At 54.4% G+C, this 16,855-nt stretch overlaps 1 protein-coding gene across 1 annotated transcript in view; it reads left to right on the forward strand.

Moving 5' to 3' along the window:
• The first annotated feature begins 238 nt into the window (after nt 1–238).
• Nucleotides 239–16,855, forward strand: part of INSR (insulin receptor) — a 46,110-nt gene continuing 29,493 nt past the window's right edge. The window contains exons 1-2 of the mRNA XM_068164802.1: nt 239–556; nt 8,491–9,042. Of these exons, the coding sequence (XP_068020903.1) occupies nt 481–556; nt 8,491–9,042 (628 nt within the window). The 5' untranslated portion in view covers nt 239–480. The remainder of the gene's footprint in view (nt 557–8,490; nt 9,043–16,855) is intronic.

The following is a 16,855-nucleotide window of genomic DNA, read 5'->3' on the forward strand; positions in this document are numbered from 1 at the left end:
AAAAACAATCTCCCTGGGGCAGCTCTGCCGCCGGCACCTTCACCTCTGCTCTGGTTTACAACCGACCGAGCCCGAAGGAATAGCCCCAGCCCCCCTCGCCGCCGGCCCGGGCCCGCATCCGCCTCGGCGGGACCGCCCCCGGCAGGTGGATGCCGCGGCCGCTCCTCCCTCGTCCCGTCCCGTCCCGTCCCCTGCAGGGCTCCGCACCGCCTCTTGCCGCCACCCCGCTCCCGCTGACGGGGGCAGCCCCTTGTTTACTGGCCAGGGAGGCAGCCGCCAGCCCGGCCTGCGCTGGAAGGGGCCGCCGGGGCCGCCACGGCGGGGCAGGGAGGAGCCGGGCGCTATAAAGGGGCCGCGGTGCCGCTTCGGGGGCTCTCGCCGACGATGCGAAGCCGGGGCCGGCCCCCGCGTCCGCCCCGCGGCCTCTGATTCGCCCCCGCCGGGACGCGCCGAGCGCGGGCGGCCTCAGCGGGCGCGGGCATGGCCCCGAGAGCGGTGGCGGCGCTGGCCGTGGCCGTGGTGCTGGCGGCCTGCTGCGGCCGCGGCCGCGCCGAGAGTGAGTAGGGGCCGGGGGCGCGGCCTAGGCGGGCGGCGGGGCGCGGGCGGCGGCGGCGGCGCCGGGAGGGGGTGAGGCGGGCGGCCGGGCCCCGCCGCCCTACCCTTTGTACCTGCCTGGGGCGAGCCGGGGGGGCCGGGCCGGGGCCTGCGGGGCCGGACAGCGGCGCCCGTAGCCCTCCCGCGGGGGTCACCTTCATCCCCGGGGTCGGCGTTTTCGGCCCCGAACCGCGATGGGGCAGAGCGGGCCGCGAGGGAGGGCTCGGTGGGGGCCGAGAGTGGAGCCGGGGCGGTCCCGGGAAGGGCTGCAGCTCGCCGCGGGCCGCCGGAGGGTTTCCTCGCTCCCCGCCGCGCTCCGTGCCGCGGCCCCGGGCCTTGCGTGGGGCAGGTGCGGGCGGGGCTGGGCTCCAGCGCCACGACTCGGTTCTCCCCGTCTGCCTGCAGCAGGGATTTGGCATGGGCAGGTGTAGAGCTGAGGGGCTGAGGTAGTCCTTCAGAGCCACAGGTAGCGAAGGGGGGGTGAAGCTCAGAGGCAGAGATCGGCCGTGCCGAGGAGCGTGGTTTCGCACCACACCTGTTGGGTTTGGGTTAGTAGCTGGACTCGGTGATCCTAAAGGTCTTTGCCAGCCTAAATGCTCCCGTGATTCTGTGTTTAAACAGGATCTTGTGAGTTACAAGTACAGAGATGTGCTGGGGGTCACACACTTGTTAAATCCAGGGCTGACACCAGTTTAAGCCTTATGAGCTGGTTCCATGGCTTACATTTGATAAACCTGCACAAGAAATGCTGCTCGATAGAGGCTTTAATTCCAGGTGATGTTTACAGGTGGGGTTTAATGCAAGTATTCATTCAGAGAGCTGGCTGGGTACGTAAAGTGTGTGTCTGAGAGGCAATCCCAGCTGTTAGCTTCCCATCAGAAAAGGCAGTAGCAAGAGAATTGGTTTGAGTGCAGATCGGTCAGTGCTGGGCATTTCTGAGGTGCCTGCTTCCAGGGAACAAAGCAGGACCTGCCCTGCAGACAGCCTCTTTTGTGCAGCAATCAGACAAGTTCCATATTTCAGAACCTCCCCAGTTTCACAGTATCACAGTCTCACAGTATCACTTAGGTTGGAAAGGACCTCGAGGATCATCGAGTCCAACCTATCAACACAGACCCCATGCCTAGACCATGGCACCAAGTGCCACGTCCAATCCCCTCTTGAACACCTCCAGGGACGGTGACTCCACCACCTCCCTGGGCAGCACATTCCAATGCCGAATGACTCGCTCGGTGAAGAGCTTCCTCCTCACCTCGAGTCTAAACCTCCCCTGGCGCAGCTTGAGACTGTGTCCCCTTGTTCTGGTGCTGGTTGCCTGGGAGAAAAGACCAACCCCTTCCTGGCTACAACCTCCCTTCAGGGAGTTGTAGAGGGCAATGAGGTCACCCCTGAGCCTCCTCTTCTCCAGGCTAAACAATCCCAGCTCCCTCAGCCTCTCCTCATAGGGCTGTGTTCAAGGCCTCTCCCCAGCCTTGTTGCCCTTCTCTGGACACGCTCAAGTGTCTCAATGTCCTTCTTAAACTGAGGGGCCCAGAACTGGACACAGTACTCGAGGTGCAGCCTAACCAATGCAGAGTCCAGGGGCACAATGACCTCCCTGCTCCTGCTGGCCACACTATTCCTAATGCAGGCCAGGATGCCATTGGCCCTCTTGGCGCCCTGGGCACACTGCTGGCTCATATTCAGGTGGCTGTCGATCAGCACCCCCAGGTCCCTCTCTGTTTGGGAGCTCTCAGCCACTCTGACCCCAGCCTGTAGCTCTGCATGGGATTGCCGTAGCCAAAGTGCAGCACTCGGCACTGGGACTTGTTGAATGCCATCCCATTGGACTCTGCCCATCTCTCCAGTCGGTCGAGGTCCCTCTGCAGAGCCTTTCTACCCTCTAACTGACTAACATCTGCCCCTAACTTGGTGTCATCTGCAAACTTGCTGATGACTGACTCAATCCCCTTCTCCAGATCATCGATGAAGATGTTGAAGAGGACAGGGCCCAGCACTGATCCCTGGGGGACACCATTGGTGCCTGGCTGCCAGCTGGCTGTGGCACCATTCACCACCACTCTCTGGGCTCAGCCTCCAGCCAGTTCCTAACCCAGCACAAAGTGTAGTGGTCCAAGCCATGAGCTGACAGCTTAGCCAGCAGTTTGCTGTGGGGGACAGTGTCAAAGGCCTTGCTGAAGTCCAGGTAGACTACATCCACAGCCTGCCCCACAGCCACCAGATGGGTCACCTGATCATAAAAGGAGATCAGGTTGGAGAGGCAGGACCTGCCCTTCCTAAATCCATGTTGGCTGGACCTGAGCCCTTGGCCATCCTTCAGGTGCGCAGTTATTGCTGCCAGGATAATCTGCTCCATCACTTTCCCTGGCACTGAGGTCAGGCTGCCAGGCCTGGAGTTCCCAGGTTCCTCCATCTGACCTTTCTTGTGGATGGGGACCACACTGGCCAGTTTCAGTCACCTGGGACCTCTCCAGTGAGCCAGGACTGGAGGAAAATGATGGAGAGCGGCTCAGGAGGCCACTCGTCCTGAACCCCTGCCTTGCTGTTAAACATTGAGGCAAAGGTGTTCAGGACCTCAGCCTTTTCCTCGTCTTCAGTCACCGTGTTCCCCTCCAGGTCCACCAGGGAGTGCAGGTCCTTCCTGCCCTTCTTCTTATTGTTAATATATTTTAAAAATGCTTTTTATTGTCTTTGACTGAGCTGTTCAGCTTCAGTTCCAGCTGGGCCTTTGCCTCCCTAATTTTATTCCTACATAATCTAACAACTTCCTTGAACTTACCTCGAGAAGCCTTCCCCTCCTTCCGAAGGTGATACAGCCTCTTCTTCCCCCTTAAATCCTCCAGGAGCTGCTTGCTCCTCCAGGCCGGTCGCCTTCCCCGCCGGCTTGCCTTCCGGCACCTGGGAACCGCCAGTTCCTGTGCCTTCAAGAGCTCCTGTTTGAAGTAGGTCCAACCCTCCCGAACCCCTTGGTTCATGAGGGCTGGTACCCAGGGGACTTTACAAACAAGTTTCTTAAACAGGCTGAAGTTCACCCTTTGGAAGTCCAAGGTGAAGGTTCTGTTGGTGCTCCTCCCTATCTCCCTGCATATTGAAAACTTTCTTCCTCCTGAGTGTTTTTGCACTAGAAGCCTTGAAAGAGACCAGGGGAAGGGTTGCACCTCGGGAGGATAAGCCCCAGGTGGTAAGCATGCACCAACCTGCCCCTTACCAGGGGGGAGATGGAAGGGTGGTTGCCATCTAGCAATGTGCACAGCTCTGCCCCAGTGGGTTCTGATTTCAGACCCTCCTTGTTACCACCACAGTGAAACTTCTTATTTATTTGTTTTAGTTGTGTTCTGCTTTTTGGAGCATTTGTGGCCTGAGCTCCCTAACGCTTTGCCGTGTTGCTGCTCTGCGATTCACGGATGGGGGAGCAGCAGCAATGCACAAGGTGTCACAGCAGAGCCCGGAGTGCAGCAGCTCTGTGGCGTTCACACAGTGCAAAATACTTTCTCAGGCATTTCACAGGCATTTTGGACAAGAAGGTTCCTAATCCCAGGGGTTTTCCAGGCATGTTGGTGTTGGACCCCCATGCTCTGAGCGTGCTCTGCAGCGGCAGGCAGCGTGCAGAGGCTCAGGGTAGAAGCACAGGCGAGAGCTGCGTAAGCAAAAGAGCTGTTCCCTGAGCAACCCAGCTCAGGCTGCTTCCTTGGAGCCGTTTCCTACCAACATGCCCCGTGACAGTGCTGCCCTCTGCCCCGAGGCAGCCGTACCTGCTTCCTCCCGTGCCCTGTATCCCTTTGTTTCTTTTAGACAGTGTGAAGAGGGACTTTTAGTAAGGGCCTGTGGTGGGAGTGCAGGATGAGCAGCTGGTGATAGTTGTCTGCAGCGCTGCCTGGGTCTGCTCTTGCTTGCTGAGGGGCCAGAGCTCCGTGGCAGTGAATCACTCAGGCTTGGTATCCACAGGGTTTACCCTAAACAGTGCTTAAGTTCCAGCTGTTCCCCTCCTTAGCCTCTGTCTTGAAGATTAACCTCTGACACCAGATCTAGTTTCTCCATTCAGTACTTTCAGGTTGTTACCAAAGAAGTTTGTTAAGAGGCTTTGGCATCCTGGCTTGCCTTTGGCTGGTTGCAGCCATTCCTGGGGGCTCTGGTGGGACACAGCTGCCACGACTTTGTAGTTGAGCAGGGATGGAGGAGTTTCCTCCCTGGCAATGCTGTGCCAGACAAGGAGCCTGTTTCTGCTGCACTTTGGGAATTTTTTGCACAGGAACAGCTCTGGGCCTGCTACTGGAGAATCAGCTTGAGATTCTGATTTTCCTGAAAGCTGATTAGTGTGTGTTTTGGAAGCAGGCTGTCTGTGTGACGATGGACTGCTCAGCTTTGGTCTCATCCTTCTGGGATCAAACCTGCCCAGCCTTGGTTCTGAACTGTTGATTATTTCCAGTCTCCCTGCAGAGGAAACACTATGGAGAGGAGCTGTGGAAGAGCACTCCTTGCTCTGCTGAAAGCTGCTGCTTGTTGTCTTGGGAACAATAAATTTATGGGGTGACTTAAGCAGCTCCTGCTTGAACAGAAGAGGCAAACTGCTGAACAGCACTCAAAGGCATGAAAAGATTGAGAAGCCTCCAACAAAAAAAAAACCAAAACAAAACAAAAAAAGGCATATTTTGGATATTCTTAACTCCTTACTCTCCTTGACCCTTGAGGTGGCTGCAAAACCACAGTGCTCTTCATTCAGTGATTTCTCATGTCCTAGTTTGAGTGTCATTTTCTCTAAATGTGGGGGAAATGTCTAAAGCCTTTTAACCTTTGTACATTTACAGTTCTCTTAGCCTTCTGGGCAAGTGTTCACTTCAGAATCAAACCTCAATTCGTTTTAAATTTCTGCTAAGTTCCTGTACCAGGCTAACAGGGGCGTGAGATGCTGCCTCCTGCTGAGGGGCCTGGGGCATAGCCCCCAGGGGTGGAACCCCTGAAGCACAGCAGACCAAGGGCCAGTTTGTGGTGCTGCTGTTGTTGAGCTTTGAAAGCAGCAGCAGCAGCAGCAGCCTGACGACATCCTGGTTTGTGAAGATGTGGAACCTTCTGCCTGGTCTGTGCTGGCAGCACTGGTTACCAGTGACAGAAGGGGTGAAGAGTGCACAGCTAGCTCTGAAGTGCAGACAGGTGCTGGCTGTGGCCCTGGGGCTGCAGCCATCACTGGGATCGTTTCACTCTCACAGCTTTGCTGCTCACTCCCAAGCCCCACCTGGCTCTTCCTAGCTTCAGCCTCAGCAGGCTTTGCTCCCTTGACAGACCTGATCAAAGCACTTGGCTCTGTCAGCCTCTGGTCACCCTCTCTGTGGTCTCCTGGGGGATGCATTTCAGGGTGGGGGGAGCTGAAGCTGGCTGAGGTTTAAACCCTGCATGGCTGTGTTTTGAGGAGATCTTTGAGCAGCTCTCTGGCTGCTTGCATCAGGGGTGATCTCCAGAAGCCTGCAGTGATGTGGGTCAGTCACAGAGGTGTAGTTCTGCTTCTGAGTGCAGAGGATTGGGTGCTAGACAGGAGCACAGAATGCCTTCCATGAAGCCTTGCTGGATGCTTATCCCTTCTTTGGACAAATGACATTGTGATTTCCCTTGGTGCTTGGCACCCTGCCCTCTGTGCGGTGTGGGGCTGAGGCAACAGTTGCCCCTCTGGGATTGTTCCTTCAAACCAGATGACTCAGCTTCATGGCTGGATGATGGGAAGGAAGGTTTCTGTAGCCTGAAGTGTGGCTCCAGCCCTTGCAGGATGTCACCCTGACCGTGCCAGTTCTTTCCATCCAGGCTCTAGCTGCTACAGGGGCAGCTGTGTGCACTGGGAGGCTCTCTGGGGGCCAGCTGGGGGCCAGCTTCTAGTGACTTACCCAATCCTGGTCGCAGCGACAAAAGCCTCAGGTAATCATGCTGAGTCTACAGATGCTTTCTGTGGCCTGGAGCCTCAAAAAGAGCCTAAAGCTTTTGCTCTTGAAAGTCAGAAGTTCACTTGGTCTGTAGACCTGAGCTGCATTTGCCCTTTCCTTTTTCCTGGAGGTCAGCTGCACGCAGCCATCACTGCTGGCAGTGCTGGGTGCTGGGATACAGCAGCTGACCATGGGGCTACCTCCGGCTGCTGTGCTTTGCCCATGAGCTCAGCGAGCAGTGAGGAGGAACCAGGGTGGTGGATTTGGAATTTATCAGATACCTTCAGCTGCACTGCTGACCTGTACAATGAAGTTCAGTGTTGGAGTTGTGTTTGTTCATCTGTTGTTTCTCCTTTCATGAAGAAACCACTGCCACACCCTCTCACACACTCGCTTCCTTGGAAATGCCTTCCTTGGTATTTCATTATCTAACACATTATCTATATTAAATATTTATAGTGCTTCAACTGAACCTGTTGTGCCCCCAGCTCTTTCAGCCTGTGGCTGGGATGTGCAGCATGACAGCCTTCAGCTTGCTTCTAGTTCTTCATGGGACACAGGGAGTGGTACTAGTTGGTCATCAGCTCTCCTTCCCTGCTCTCACAAGTGCAGCTTCGCTCGCTGAGGCACTGCTTTTGCTTCTGCTTCCAGCAGGCAATTTGTGAAACGACTTGGATAGGGTGCCAGAAAGTCCCATTGGGCAAGAAGGTTGCTTCAAATCCTGCAGTGGTGTTGCCAGGTTTTGGTTTTTTTATTGCAGTGGAGCAAATTTTTGAATAATCATTAAGAGGTTTCCATAAAATTTATTTTTAACCCACACAGCAGTGGTCTGGGTGAACCCATGAGGAGGCAGACAACATCTGTCTCTGCACCCCTGCTGCGGAGCCTGATTATTGCTGGGTGATTCTTGTAGCTCTGATGTGGTCATTTTATAGTTGGAGAGCCTTACAGTGACAAAGTTGTAAAGATTCTGTGCTTCTAATTCTCAAGTGGGAGAAGCTGTCTCAGCTGTAGGTAAAAGAGCAAATCCCTCAAGTGCATGCAGTCTTAACAAGCCAAAGAAACTGAACAGATCAGGAAAGAGGTTGGGTGTCTGCTGCTTTCCACAGCCTTCTGCCTTGAGCACTGGGGGCTGAGTGTCCGTTTCTGTGCAGCTTGCTTTAGAAGGATGGTCACTGGGCCTTTTGCCCCTCTGCAGGCATGGGGCTCTACATCTCCTCCTGCTTGTCTGTGCTCAGAGCAAACAAAAATTGCCCTGTTCCCTTTCCAGCCCTTTGCTGGTGCTGGGGTTGCTGTTGCTCATTCATGCTTTGTGGCATCGTCCACCTTGCCAGTTCTTTGGGTCACTGCTGCTGCTAAATGAACTTCTCAGGGAGTCAAGGCAAGGAGGTTTGCAGCCTGGTGAGAACAATAACAAAGACAGCCCCAAGACCTAATCTGAGAGGAGTGCTGGGGCAGAAGGTGCTGCTGTCTGCAGAGCCTGGGCAGGCCCTGGGCTGTGATCTTCTCTGCCTGTTCCCAGGTTTTCCTGCTCCCTTCCCAAGCACTGCCATTTCCTAGCCATTATTCTTTTCCTATCTTCCCCTCCCTGCAACCACTCTAAATTGCTTCCTCTAATCCACTGGCATTAGTTGCACAATCTGAGATGAGGTAGGTGTGTTGCTGGCAACTATCTAAAGAAAACAGCCTCTGCTGCACAGCCACCTCTGACTCCTGTGGGTGCCAAGTGACGTCTGGGGGCTGGTGTTACAGCTGCAGGCGTGCTGGGGGGGACATCCAGGAGCTCAAGATGGCAGAAGTTATGAAACACGCTTTCAGCATTGTTGTGTAAGCGTATAGCAGGCAGCGCTCCCCGCCGCAGATTTCCTAACGCCGGAGAGGACCTCCTGGCGCGGTCCAATGTGGCTCCACCTCACAGTGCGGTCAGGCCTCTGGAAAACTGCTCCAGATCAGCTTGTCTGAAGCAAATGAATTGTTCTTTGCCTTCCAGTCTGCAGGAGCATGGACATCCGCAACAACCTGACCCGGCTGCACATGCTGGAGAACTGCACCGTGATCGAGGGCCACCTGCAGATCCTGCTGATGTTCAAAACCAAGCCCGAGGACTTCCGCGAGCTCAGCTTCCCCAAGCTGACCATGATCACGGACTACCTGCTGCTGTTCCGTGTCTATGGGCTGGAGAGCCTGAAGGGGCTCTTCCCCAACCTGACTGTGATCCGGGGCACTCGCCTCTTCTTCAACTACGCCCTGGTCATCTTCGAGATGGTTCACCTGAAGGAGGTTGGCCTCTACAACCTGATGAACATCACCCGCGGCGCCGTGCGCATCGAGAAGAACAACGAGCTCTGCTACCTCTCCACCATCGACTGGTCCAGGATCTTGGATTCTGTAGAGGACAACTACATAGTGGCCAACAAGGATGACAAGGAGGAATGTGGAGATGTGTGTCCAGGTGCTGTGAAGGGGAAGAGCAGCTGTCCCCCCACGGTGATCAACGGCATCTTCATCGAGCGCTGCTGGACGCACGACCGCTGCCAGCGAGGTGAGCTCGAGCCCCAGCTGTGGTCTGTCACCTTCTGGCCTCCCAGGGCTCTTGGCAGGGTATAGCTAGCGTGGAGTCACAGGATGGTTTGGGTTGGAAGGGACCCTAAAGACCATCCAGTTCCAAGCCCCCTGCCGTGGGCAGAGACACTTCATGCTAACCCAGGTTGCTCAAGGCCTCATCCAGATTGGCCTTGAACACTGCCAGGCTTGGAGCCTCCACAGCTTCCCTGGGCAGCCTATTCCAGTGCCTCACCACCCTTGTATTAATTGCTGTATTGCAGTATTAATTGCTGCCTTTAAGCCCAGGTTCCCAAAAGCAAGGCTCAAAATTGATGGTAGGCAAAGACAGAACCTCTGGGAGAGGACTGTGCCAGCAGTTCTTTCTCCCATGTGAATAATGTACCTAAAAATGTGGTGTTTGATTACTCTGGGAAATTAAGGGCAGCCTAGAGCTAACAGCTTCAACAGGCTGTAACTGGTGCCTAGTGGTGTTAGTATGGGCTAGGGGATTGAGAGTCCAGACTGACTGAGGGGCTGCAGCAGATGAAAATGCAACAGTGGGGAGAAGTCTTTGTGGAATAAAGCCAGCTCTAGAAAGGTGCAGTTATACTGTTACTGAGAGCTTCCTGCCATAAAAAGGTGTAAGATACGTGGGTGAGTGAGCAATGTTTGCACAGAATGAGAAGCTGGAAGCCAGGTCAGACCCGAAGGGAAAAGGAGAAGAAGAAGAGAGGACCTGGAGAGGGATTCCTCATAGCAGGAATCCTGGGGAGGGCTTTGAGCCTGGGGTTTGATCCAGGGGCAAAGCTGTGCTCAGAAAGTTAGCTGCTGTTGGAACCCCCAAATCACAGGGCATGAACAGCAAGATGCAAATCAGTGGTGTGTGTTCCCTTCTAAGAGTGGAGAAGGTGGTTGTAAAAATCTCAGTGTCTGAGCTCCTTTGGTATGCAGCCACCAGCACCCAGCCCTGGTTGTTGCACAGCCCTGATTTCTGTTTTCTGCTGTTCCCTGAGGTTAAAGGTCTGGCTGAAGCTCCTTCTGTGGCTAGCAGTTGCAGATCAGTGTGCTGGGGGGGCTGGCTTTGGGAGGTGTTCATTTGGCACAGCTTGGTTTAGAAACCCAGCGCAGAATCTCCTGTGTGCTGCTTTTTGGTTTGCATCTCAGGGTGGGAAACTGCTGCTCTCTGAACTGATAGCACTGCTGGGGTGCACTGCTGGCCAGGAGACCTTGTTGGCTGTTTTGTCTACAGGACAAAACATCCTTCAAGAAGGTGTGGATATTGATTGTGTGGATGTTACAGAGTGTGTTAATTGACAGACACAAGTCCCAAGCTGAGGAGCTTTTCCAGCCTGCTGAGCTTTGAGTCTTGCTGCAGCAAATCAGGAGATGGACAGGAAGAGTGGTATTAGGGAGAATGTTTTTACTGCAAGAGTCTTCAGGGACTGGAACAGGCTGCCCAGGGAGGTGGTGGAGTCACCATCCCTGGAGGTGTTAAAAAAAGGTGTGGCCATGGCACTGGGGGCCATGGTTTGGTGGCCATGGTGGTGTTGAGTTGGCAGCTGGACTCTGGTCTTAGAGGGCTCTTCTGACCTTAATGGGTCTGTAAGAGGGTGGAGGGAGCACAAGGCTGAAAGCTGTCATGGGTAGGTCTTGCATGAGTAGGAAGGCAAATGGCAACAGCCGGGGTTGGAATGGAGTCCTGAGCATCCCCAGCAGTCCCTGCCCTGTTCCTGCCTGCTCCCTGTGGTCAATGCCTTCACCTTAACGAGGATTCTGCCGCTTTGGTATTTCTTGATTTGAACCAGCACAGATACCCCAGTTAACTCCAGAGCTGACTTCCAGTTGCAGCCTGTAATTATCTCCACGGCACCCATCCAAGGCTCTGAATCATCCTTGCAGCTATAGCTCCAGCCCAGACATTTTTTCAGTTGGTGATAGCACGTTCAAGACAACAAAGTAAAGGATCTTCTTACAGGCAGTGGAGCTAAGGTTGTGGATGAAACCACTTGGGAGGAACTGAAATGATTTGTGGGCAGCAGCAGGCTTTGAAACAGCAGTGGCAATATTGAGGAATCTGTGGCTGAGTGCAGGGCTGTGTAGGTGGATCCAGCATGGATGGAGGCTGCCTGGATGTGCCTGGGGGTTTTCCTCACTTCTGTCTCACTGACAGTGCTGCTGTGCAGAGCAGGTCGGTTCAGATGAGGCCAACCCATGCTATATTTTGGGTAGGAAGGCAGGAAAGTGTGTAGTCCATGTGGAATTTGGGTCTAGCCTTGTGCTGTTTGTGGCAGCCAAGTGCTGTTGCCGTTGGGGAGGTTTTGTCCCCTTTCAGCCCACATCTTTAGGAGGCTTTTCCCCTCTACTCTTTCAGTGCTGTGCAGAAGCAGCTCCTGGGTCGGTGCAGTCTGTAGGTCCCGAGAGTGTTTGCTGGCGAATGCAGACGACAGACATGCTGGAAACGCCACATCCCAGACCTCAGGCTGGATCTGCCAAACATGATTTTCATATTTTGCATTTCTCTGCACATGTTTTCAAGGCAGCAAAGCCGCCCTGCGCCCGCCGCCCCGGAACAATCCCCTCTGAAATCGGATTTCCTGCGGCGCTCTGCCGCCCTCCCGGCCTGCCGCGGCCCTGGCAGCCTGCGCAGCCTCCTACTGCGCCCAGCCTTTGCGCTCAGCCTTTGTCTCGCACCTGGGCTCAGCTGGGAGTGGAGGAAGGTGATGGGAAGGAAGAGTGGAACGGGCAGATGAAAGTGGCCAGGAGAATGATCAGGCAGGGAGTGCTGAAGGGCCACATTCCTGGGGCGTAAGGAGGGATGTCTGAGACAGAGGTTTTGTTCCTTAGAGGATAAGATGGAATTGGAGCACTGGGAAGAAGTTCTTTGCTATGAGGGTGGTGGGACACATGAACAGGTTGCCCAGAGCTGGTGAGGGCCCCATCTGGTTGGGGATGTCCCTGCTGACTGCAGACTGGGTGACCTGGAGAGGTCCCTTTCAACCCAAAGCATTCTATGAAATTGAGGTTCTCCTGTTCATCCTGCATGGAACCTTTGTAGGTGTCTCACCTTCCTCATCCTGGGACTTCACACAGGCAGCAGATCTGAGTTACCTGGGATGTGAGGCGTTGCAGGTTTGTGGATCGACTCTTTCTCTGAGCTCTTACCATGCTTTATGCCATAAAAGCAGAAGTTGTGTCCCTGAATTAGTGCAGCCTGGATTTGTGACAAAATACCAACCTCATGATCAGAGACTGGACTTGATGATCTTGAAGGTCTCTTCCAGCCTAAATGATTCTGTGAGTCCATGGAAGTAGGAAGTGCATGAAACCTTTTGGGCCAGTAGAAGGGGGTGACAAAAGAGAGCTGATGGAGCGGGCGAGAGCCTGGAGCAGCTGACAGACAAAGCTGCTGCTCAAGGGCATAACAGTCTTCATTTGCTGGGGGAGGCAGGTCTGGGGACCTGGCATACAACAGAATCTCTTTAATTTTCCTGTGATTTATGCAGGGAGCATTGTGGGGCAGGTAGGGGACAGGAAAGGAGCAGCAGAGGAGCTGCAGAGCTCTGTTTCCTGGTAGAAGCTCTCAGGAGAGCTTTGCTGACTGCTGCCGAACAGCACCGCGTGGTTTGGAAGCGAAATCCTGCAGCTCAGAACATCTCCAAGGCAGGTTTGAGTAACAAAAGTTCAGAGGTGTGTGTGGGAAACGTTTTGTGATGTTTACTTAGGTAGAGATATTACTTAGCAACAGCTTCCTGTGATTTTTATGTGCTGGGAATGTCTGTAACTAACCATGAGCTCAGTTTTATTACTGCTGTGTGGGAAAGGGTCTGGGAGCACTGAGCCCAGCCTCCAGGCTGAGGTATTTTTAAAACTTCAAACACAAAAGAAATGTTTCCAGTGGCTACCACATGAAGTGGATCTGCTCCCTTTATTTGGAGATCTGATAAGAGCTGCTTTTATTTGTGTCTTTTCCCCCTTGGCTCTGCCAGATGCCAGATGGGAGCTGACACCCGGTGCTCGTGGCCCCGCTCCCGCCCTTGCCAAGCAGCAGCTCTGCTGCGGCTGTCGCGGCGCTCGCAGCCCAAACCCTGCACGTGAGCTCAGGGAGAGGGTTTATGGTGCTGGTGTCAAGCTGGAGGTTGAAGACTTCAGGAGCTTTTGATGAATGGCAGAGCTGGGGGATCACCAGGGGTGTCCTGGAGGAAGCCAGGCTGCCTCTTCTCTGCTGGCACAAAGCGGTCCAGTGCCGCTGCCGCCGTTGTGTGCTGTGGGGTGGGAGTGAGCTGCTGATGGGGAGCAAACATGGCAGGGCTGGGGTCCTGGGCTGGGGTCCTGGGCTGGGGTCCTGGGCTGGGGCTGTGGGCAGCGCTGAGCTCCAGGACGTGTCTGTAGCTATTTCAGTTGCTGCTGTGATCAGAGTCTGCTGCTGGCAGTGAGCAAGTGTCCAAAGCTCGGTCCCTGGAATACTGCAGATTACAACTGGCTGTGTTCATGGTCTGGATCTGGAGTTTTCAGAGGAGGGTGCTGGGGGGGCTCAGTGCTGACATTGTTTGAGAGTCGTTGCTTTTATTTTGGCTGTGACATTTCAGACAAGCAGAAAATTGCCTTTGGCTGCGTGCTGGGCTTGGGTGCTGGCAAAGCAAGGGCCAGGTTTGCCTTTGGGTCTGGCTGCCTTGGAGTCTGTATTGAAATCAACTGAAAGAATAGGGCAGGACATCAACTCCTCTTCATGGATTCTAACATGGAATTTCCTTCTCCCCCCTTCAAAACTGGGTCAGAACTGCAATGGAAGAGAAGACAGAGGCAGGGCAAGAGGATGCTTTGTACTAACAAGGAGCTTTGGGAAGCTGGTGAAGGGTCTGGAGAACAGGGCTGGTGAGGAGGAGCTGAGGGAGCTGGAGGTGTTCAGCCTGGAGAAGAGGAGGCTGAGGGGAAACCTTCCAGTGCTCTACAACCCCCTGAAAGGAGGTTGCAGTGAGGTGGGGGTTGGTCTCTTCTCCCCCATTGATGTGAGGAGGGCTGAGTTTGATCCTCCCTGTTCAGGGGAAGGATCACTTGGTGTCTGGGGGAGAGCTGCTAACTTGGCAGCTCCAGGGAGGCCTTAGAGTAGCCTTTTGAAAAAGGCTGGGAGTAACAGGATGAGGGGCAAGAGATTGAAACTGGAGCAGGGGAGGTTAGGTTGGACATCAGGGGGAAATTCTTTACTCTGAGGGTGGTGGGAGATTGGAACAGGTTGTGCAGGGAGGTGGTTGAGGCTCCATCCCTGCAGATACTTAAGGTCAGGCTTGATGGGGCTCTGAGTAACCTGATCTAGTTGGGGATGTCCCTGCTTACTGCAGGGGGGTTGGACTGGATGACCTTTAAAGGTCCTTTCCAGCCCAATACATTCAGGGGTTCTGTGGGCTCCGTGTTGTCGTTGTCATTTTTAACTCACTAGGCATCCATGCTGCAGCACAGCCCTGCAGGGAGGCAGCAAGGGAAGGACTGCAGTGTTCATTGAAACTTTAGTGTCAGACAGATGTTTTTGTTGTCTTTTCTGCAAAGACAAACCAGCTCTGCCCTATGGGTAGTGGGAACATAACAGAGGTGATTTAATAAACCCAACAGGACTTGTTGTTTTCTGGTCTTCAGTCCTTTCTGAATGTCGCAGCTGGTCATGCTGGATGTGTTTACACAGTTTCAGTGTGGGATGAATGAGGCCAAGAGCTCCCTTGTAAGTACCCCTCAAAAGCTCCCCAAAGCCAGAGAGGAAATGGATCTCCCAGGCTGATGTCTGCCTGTCTGCAGGGCTCTCCCAGTGGAGCCTTAGTACAACTTAGAGCACTAAAGGGGTTTGTTTTCAAACTGCATTGGAAGCCAAGGCCTTAGAGCTCAGGAAACTCTTTCTGTGTTCATTCAATTCTCTGGATTTGGGGCTTGGGGTTCCAGGCAGGAGGGAAGGCAGAAGGTGCAGTAGCTCCAGTCTTACCTGGAGCATTTATGTGGAAACTGAGGCTATATCTGAAACAACTTAGAACTGCAGAATCATTGAGGTAGGGAAAGCCCTCAAAGATCATCCAGCCCAACCCCGGGTGTCATGGCCACGTGTTGCTTGAATACCTCCAGAGATGGGGACTCCACCACCTCCCTGGGCACCTCCCTGGGCAGCCTGTCCTAATGCCTGACCACTCCTGCAGCAAAGGACTTGTTCCCAATATCCAGCCTAAACCTCCCCTGGTGTGACTTGAGGCCACTTCTCATCCTGAACTTCTCAGCTCGTTAGCAGGTTTGCACAGTTACTGAGCTCTCACGTGTCATGTGTCCAGTCCCTTTTCCTCAGGCTTCTCTTCCCCACTCCAGTGACATCAGCTCAGAGCTGCTTAGCTGATTCAGACAGTGTCTGGCTGCTCCAGGTGTCTCAGCCACAAAGCCTGCAGGTCTGTCAGAACTGGGTATCTGCATCAGGCTTTCTTCTGGGAAGTCAAAAATGTTCTCCTGTGAGGCTGTGCAGGGCCTGGGCTCAGTGGGTGTGATAAGAAAAACGTGCTGGTGTTTTGCATGGCTGTGCTGGGGAAGGAGGAGCTGCTGCCTTATCCTTGCCCATCAGCACCAAGGATCAGGGCCTTGCTTTCCCACCCACTGCAGTCAGTGATAGCAGAACAACTCCAGGCTGTGCTCTTCCCCGTGCTGAGATCTGACAGTGACTAACCAGAGCCCCCCGGAGCCTGCCCTGCAGTGCTTTTGGATGCAAGCCTTGCTCTGGGGCTGCAGGGGGCTGAGCAGGACTTGGCAATAAGCTGTTGAGAGGGCTGTAGATCAAACCCTATAGGGACAGAGCCGAGTTGGAGAGCCTGTGCAGGGCCACATGCTGCACTGAATGACTTGAAGATGGACAAGTAGTAAATAGAACCACACTTCATAGAGAGGTCTGAACTGCTTGGCTCTGACTGCAAGCAAACAGGATCTATTTCAGTACTGCTAAGGAAAGGCTTATTCCTAGAAATAAGCTGTGGAGAGCAGGCTTGCAGCTTTGGGCAGAGGAAGAGGGCTGTGTAAAGGAGTGGACAGGAGCTGAGGAGGCCATTACATGGCTGCATGCAGAGTATGCATCTGATCTGCTAGGTGTGGGCAGGGGAAGGCAGCCCCTCTGGGGTTACTGGCAGCCATGCTCCACCAGGTTTGGCTCGGGATGTAGCTAGGTGGGAAATCAATCTGGTGGCAGAAGGATGTGTGTCAGCCCTTGGGTGAGGCCTCCTCTGTGCTGGCTGCTGATGGGCTGGAGCTGCTCTGGCTTGGTGCCTGCCAGGTTGCCTCCTGCCAGCCTCGGGTTATGCTGGGGAGAAGCCCAGCAGCTCTCCTCCAAGGGTGCTGCCTGCTTGGAGAGGCTGCTGGAGACTCAGAGTCGCCTCCCCTCTGCTGCTGTCTCCATTAGTCAGCCCTGCTTGGCACAGAGCAAAGCCCTTTAGCCTTGGAGAGGCTGCTGTGGGACAGAGACTGGCACTGTGATCAGATTCCCACCACAGCCATTCCAGGGCTGGCTGGATTTGGGCAGCATGCTGAATGACCCTGCACTAAACCAGTTTCTGCATCCTGGGCAGAGGGAGCAAAACCCTGCCTGGCAGGGCTGGTGAGCTCTGCTGCATGGGAAAAGTCACCCTCCAGCTGCTCCTTTGCACAACTGGTCTTCAGGTGATCCTTTACTCTCTCTCCTCATCCTGTCTGGGCAGTGGGGCCTGAAGGGGGCATCTGGAATGAGTTGTATTCCTTCCTTCTCTCTGCTGCTTTTCAGTTCTTCACCCACAAGCACAACTTCAGTCTCAGGATCTCTGTTTACA

Source organism: Melanerpes formicivorus, unplaced genomic scaffold, assembly GCF_026170545.1.
Source record: "Melanerpes formicivorus ecotype bairdi unplaced genomic scaffold, bMelFor1.0.p_v2 SCAF_83, whole genome shotgun sequence".
NCBI classification, from domain to species: domain Eukaryota; kingdom Metazoa; phylum Chordata; class Aves; order Piciformes; family Picidae; genus Melanerpes; species Melanerpes formicivorus.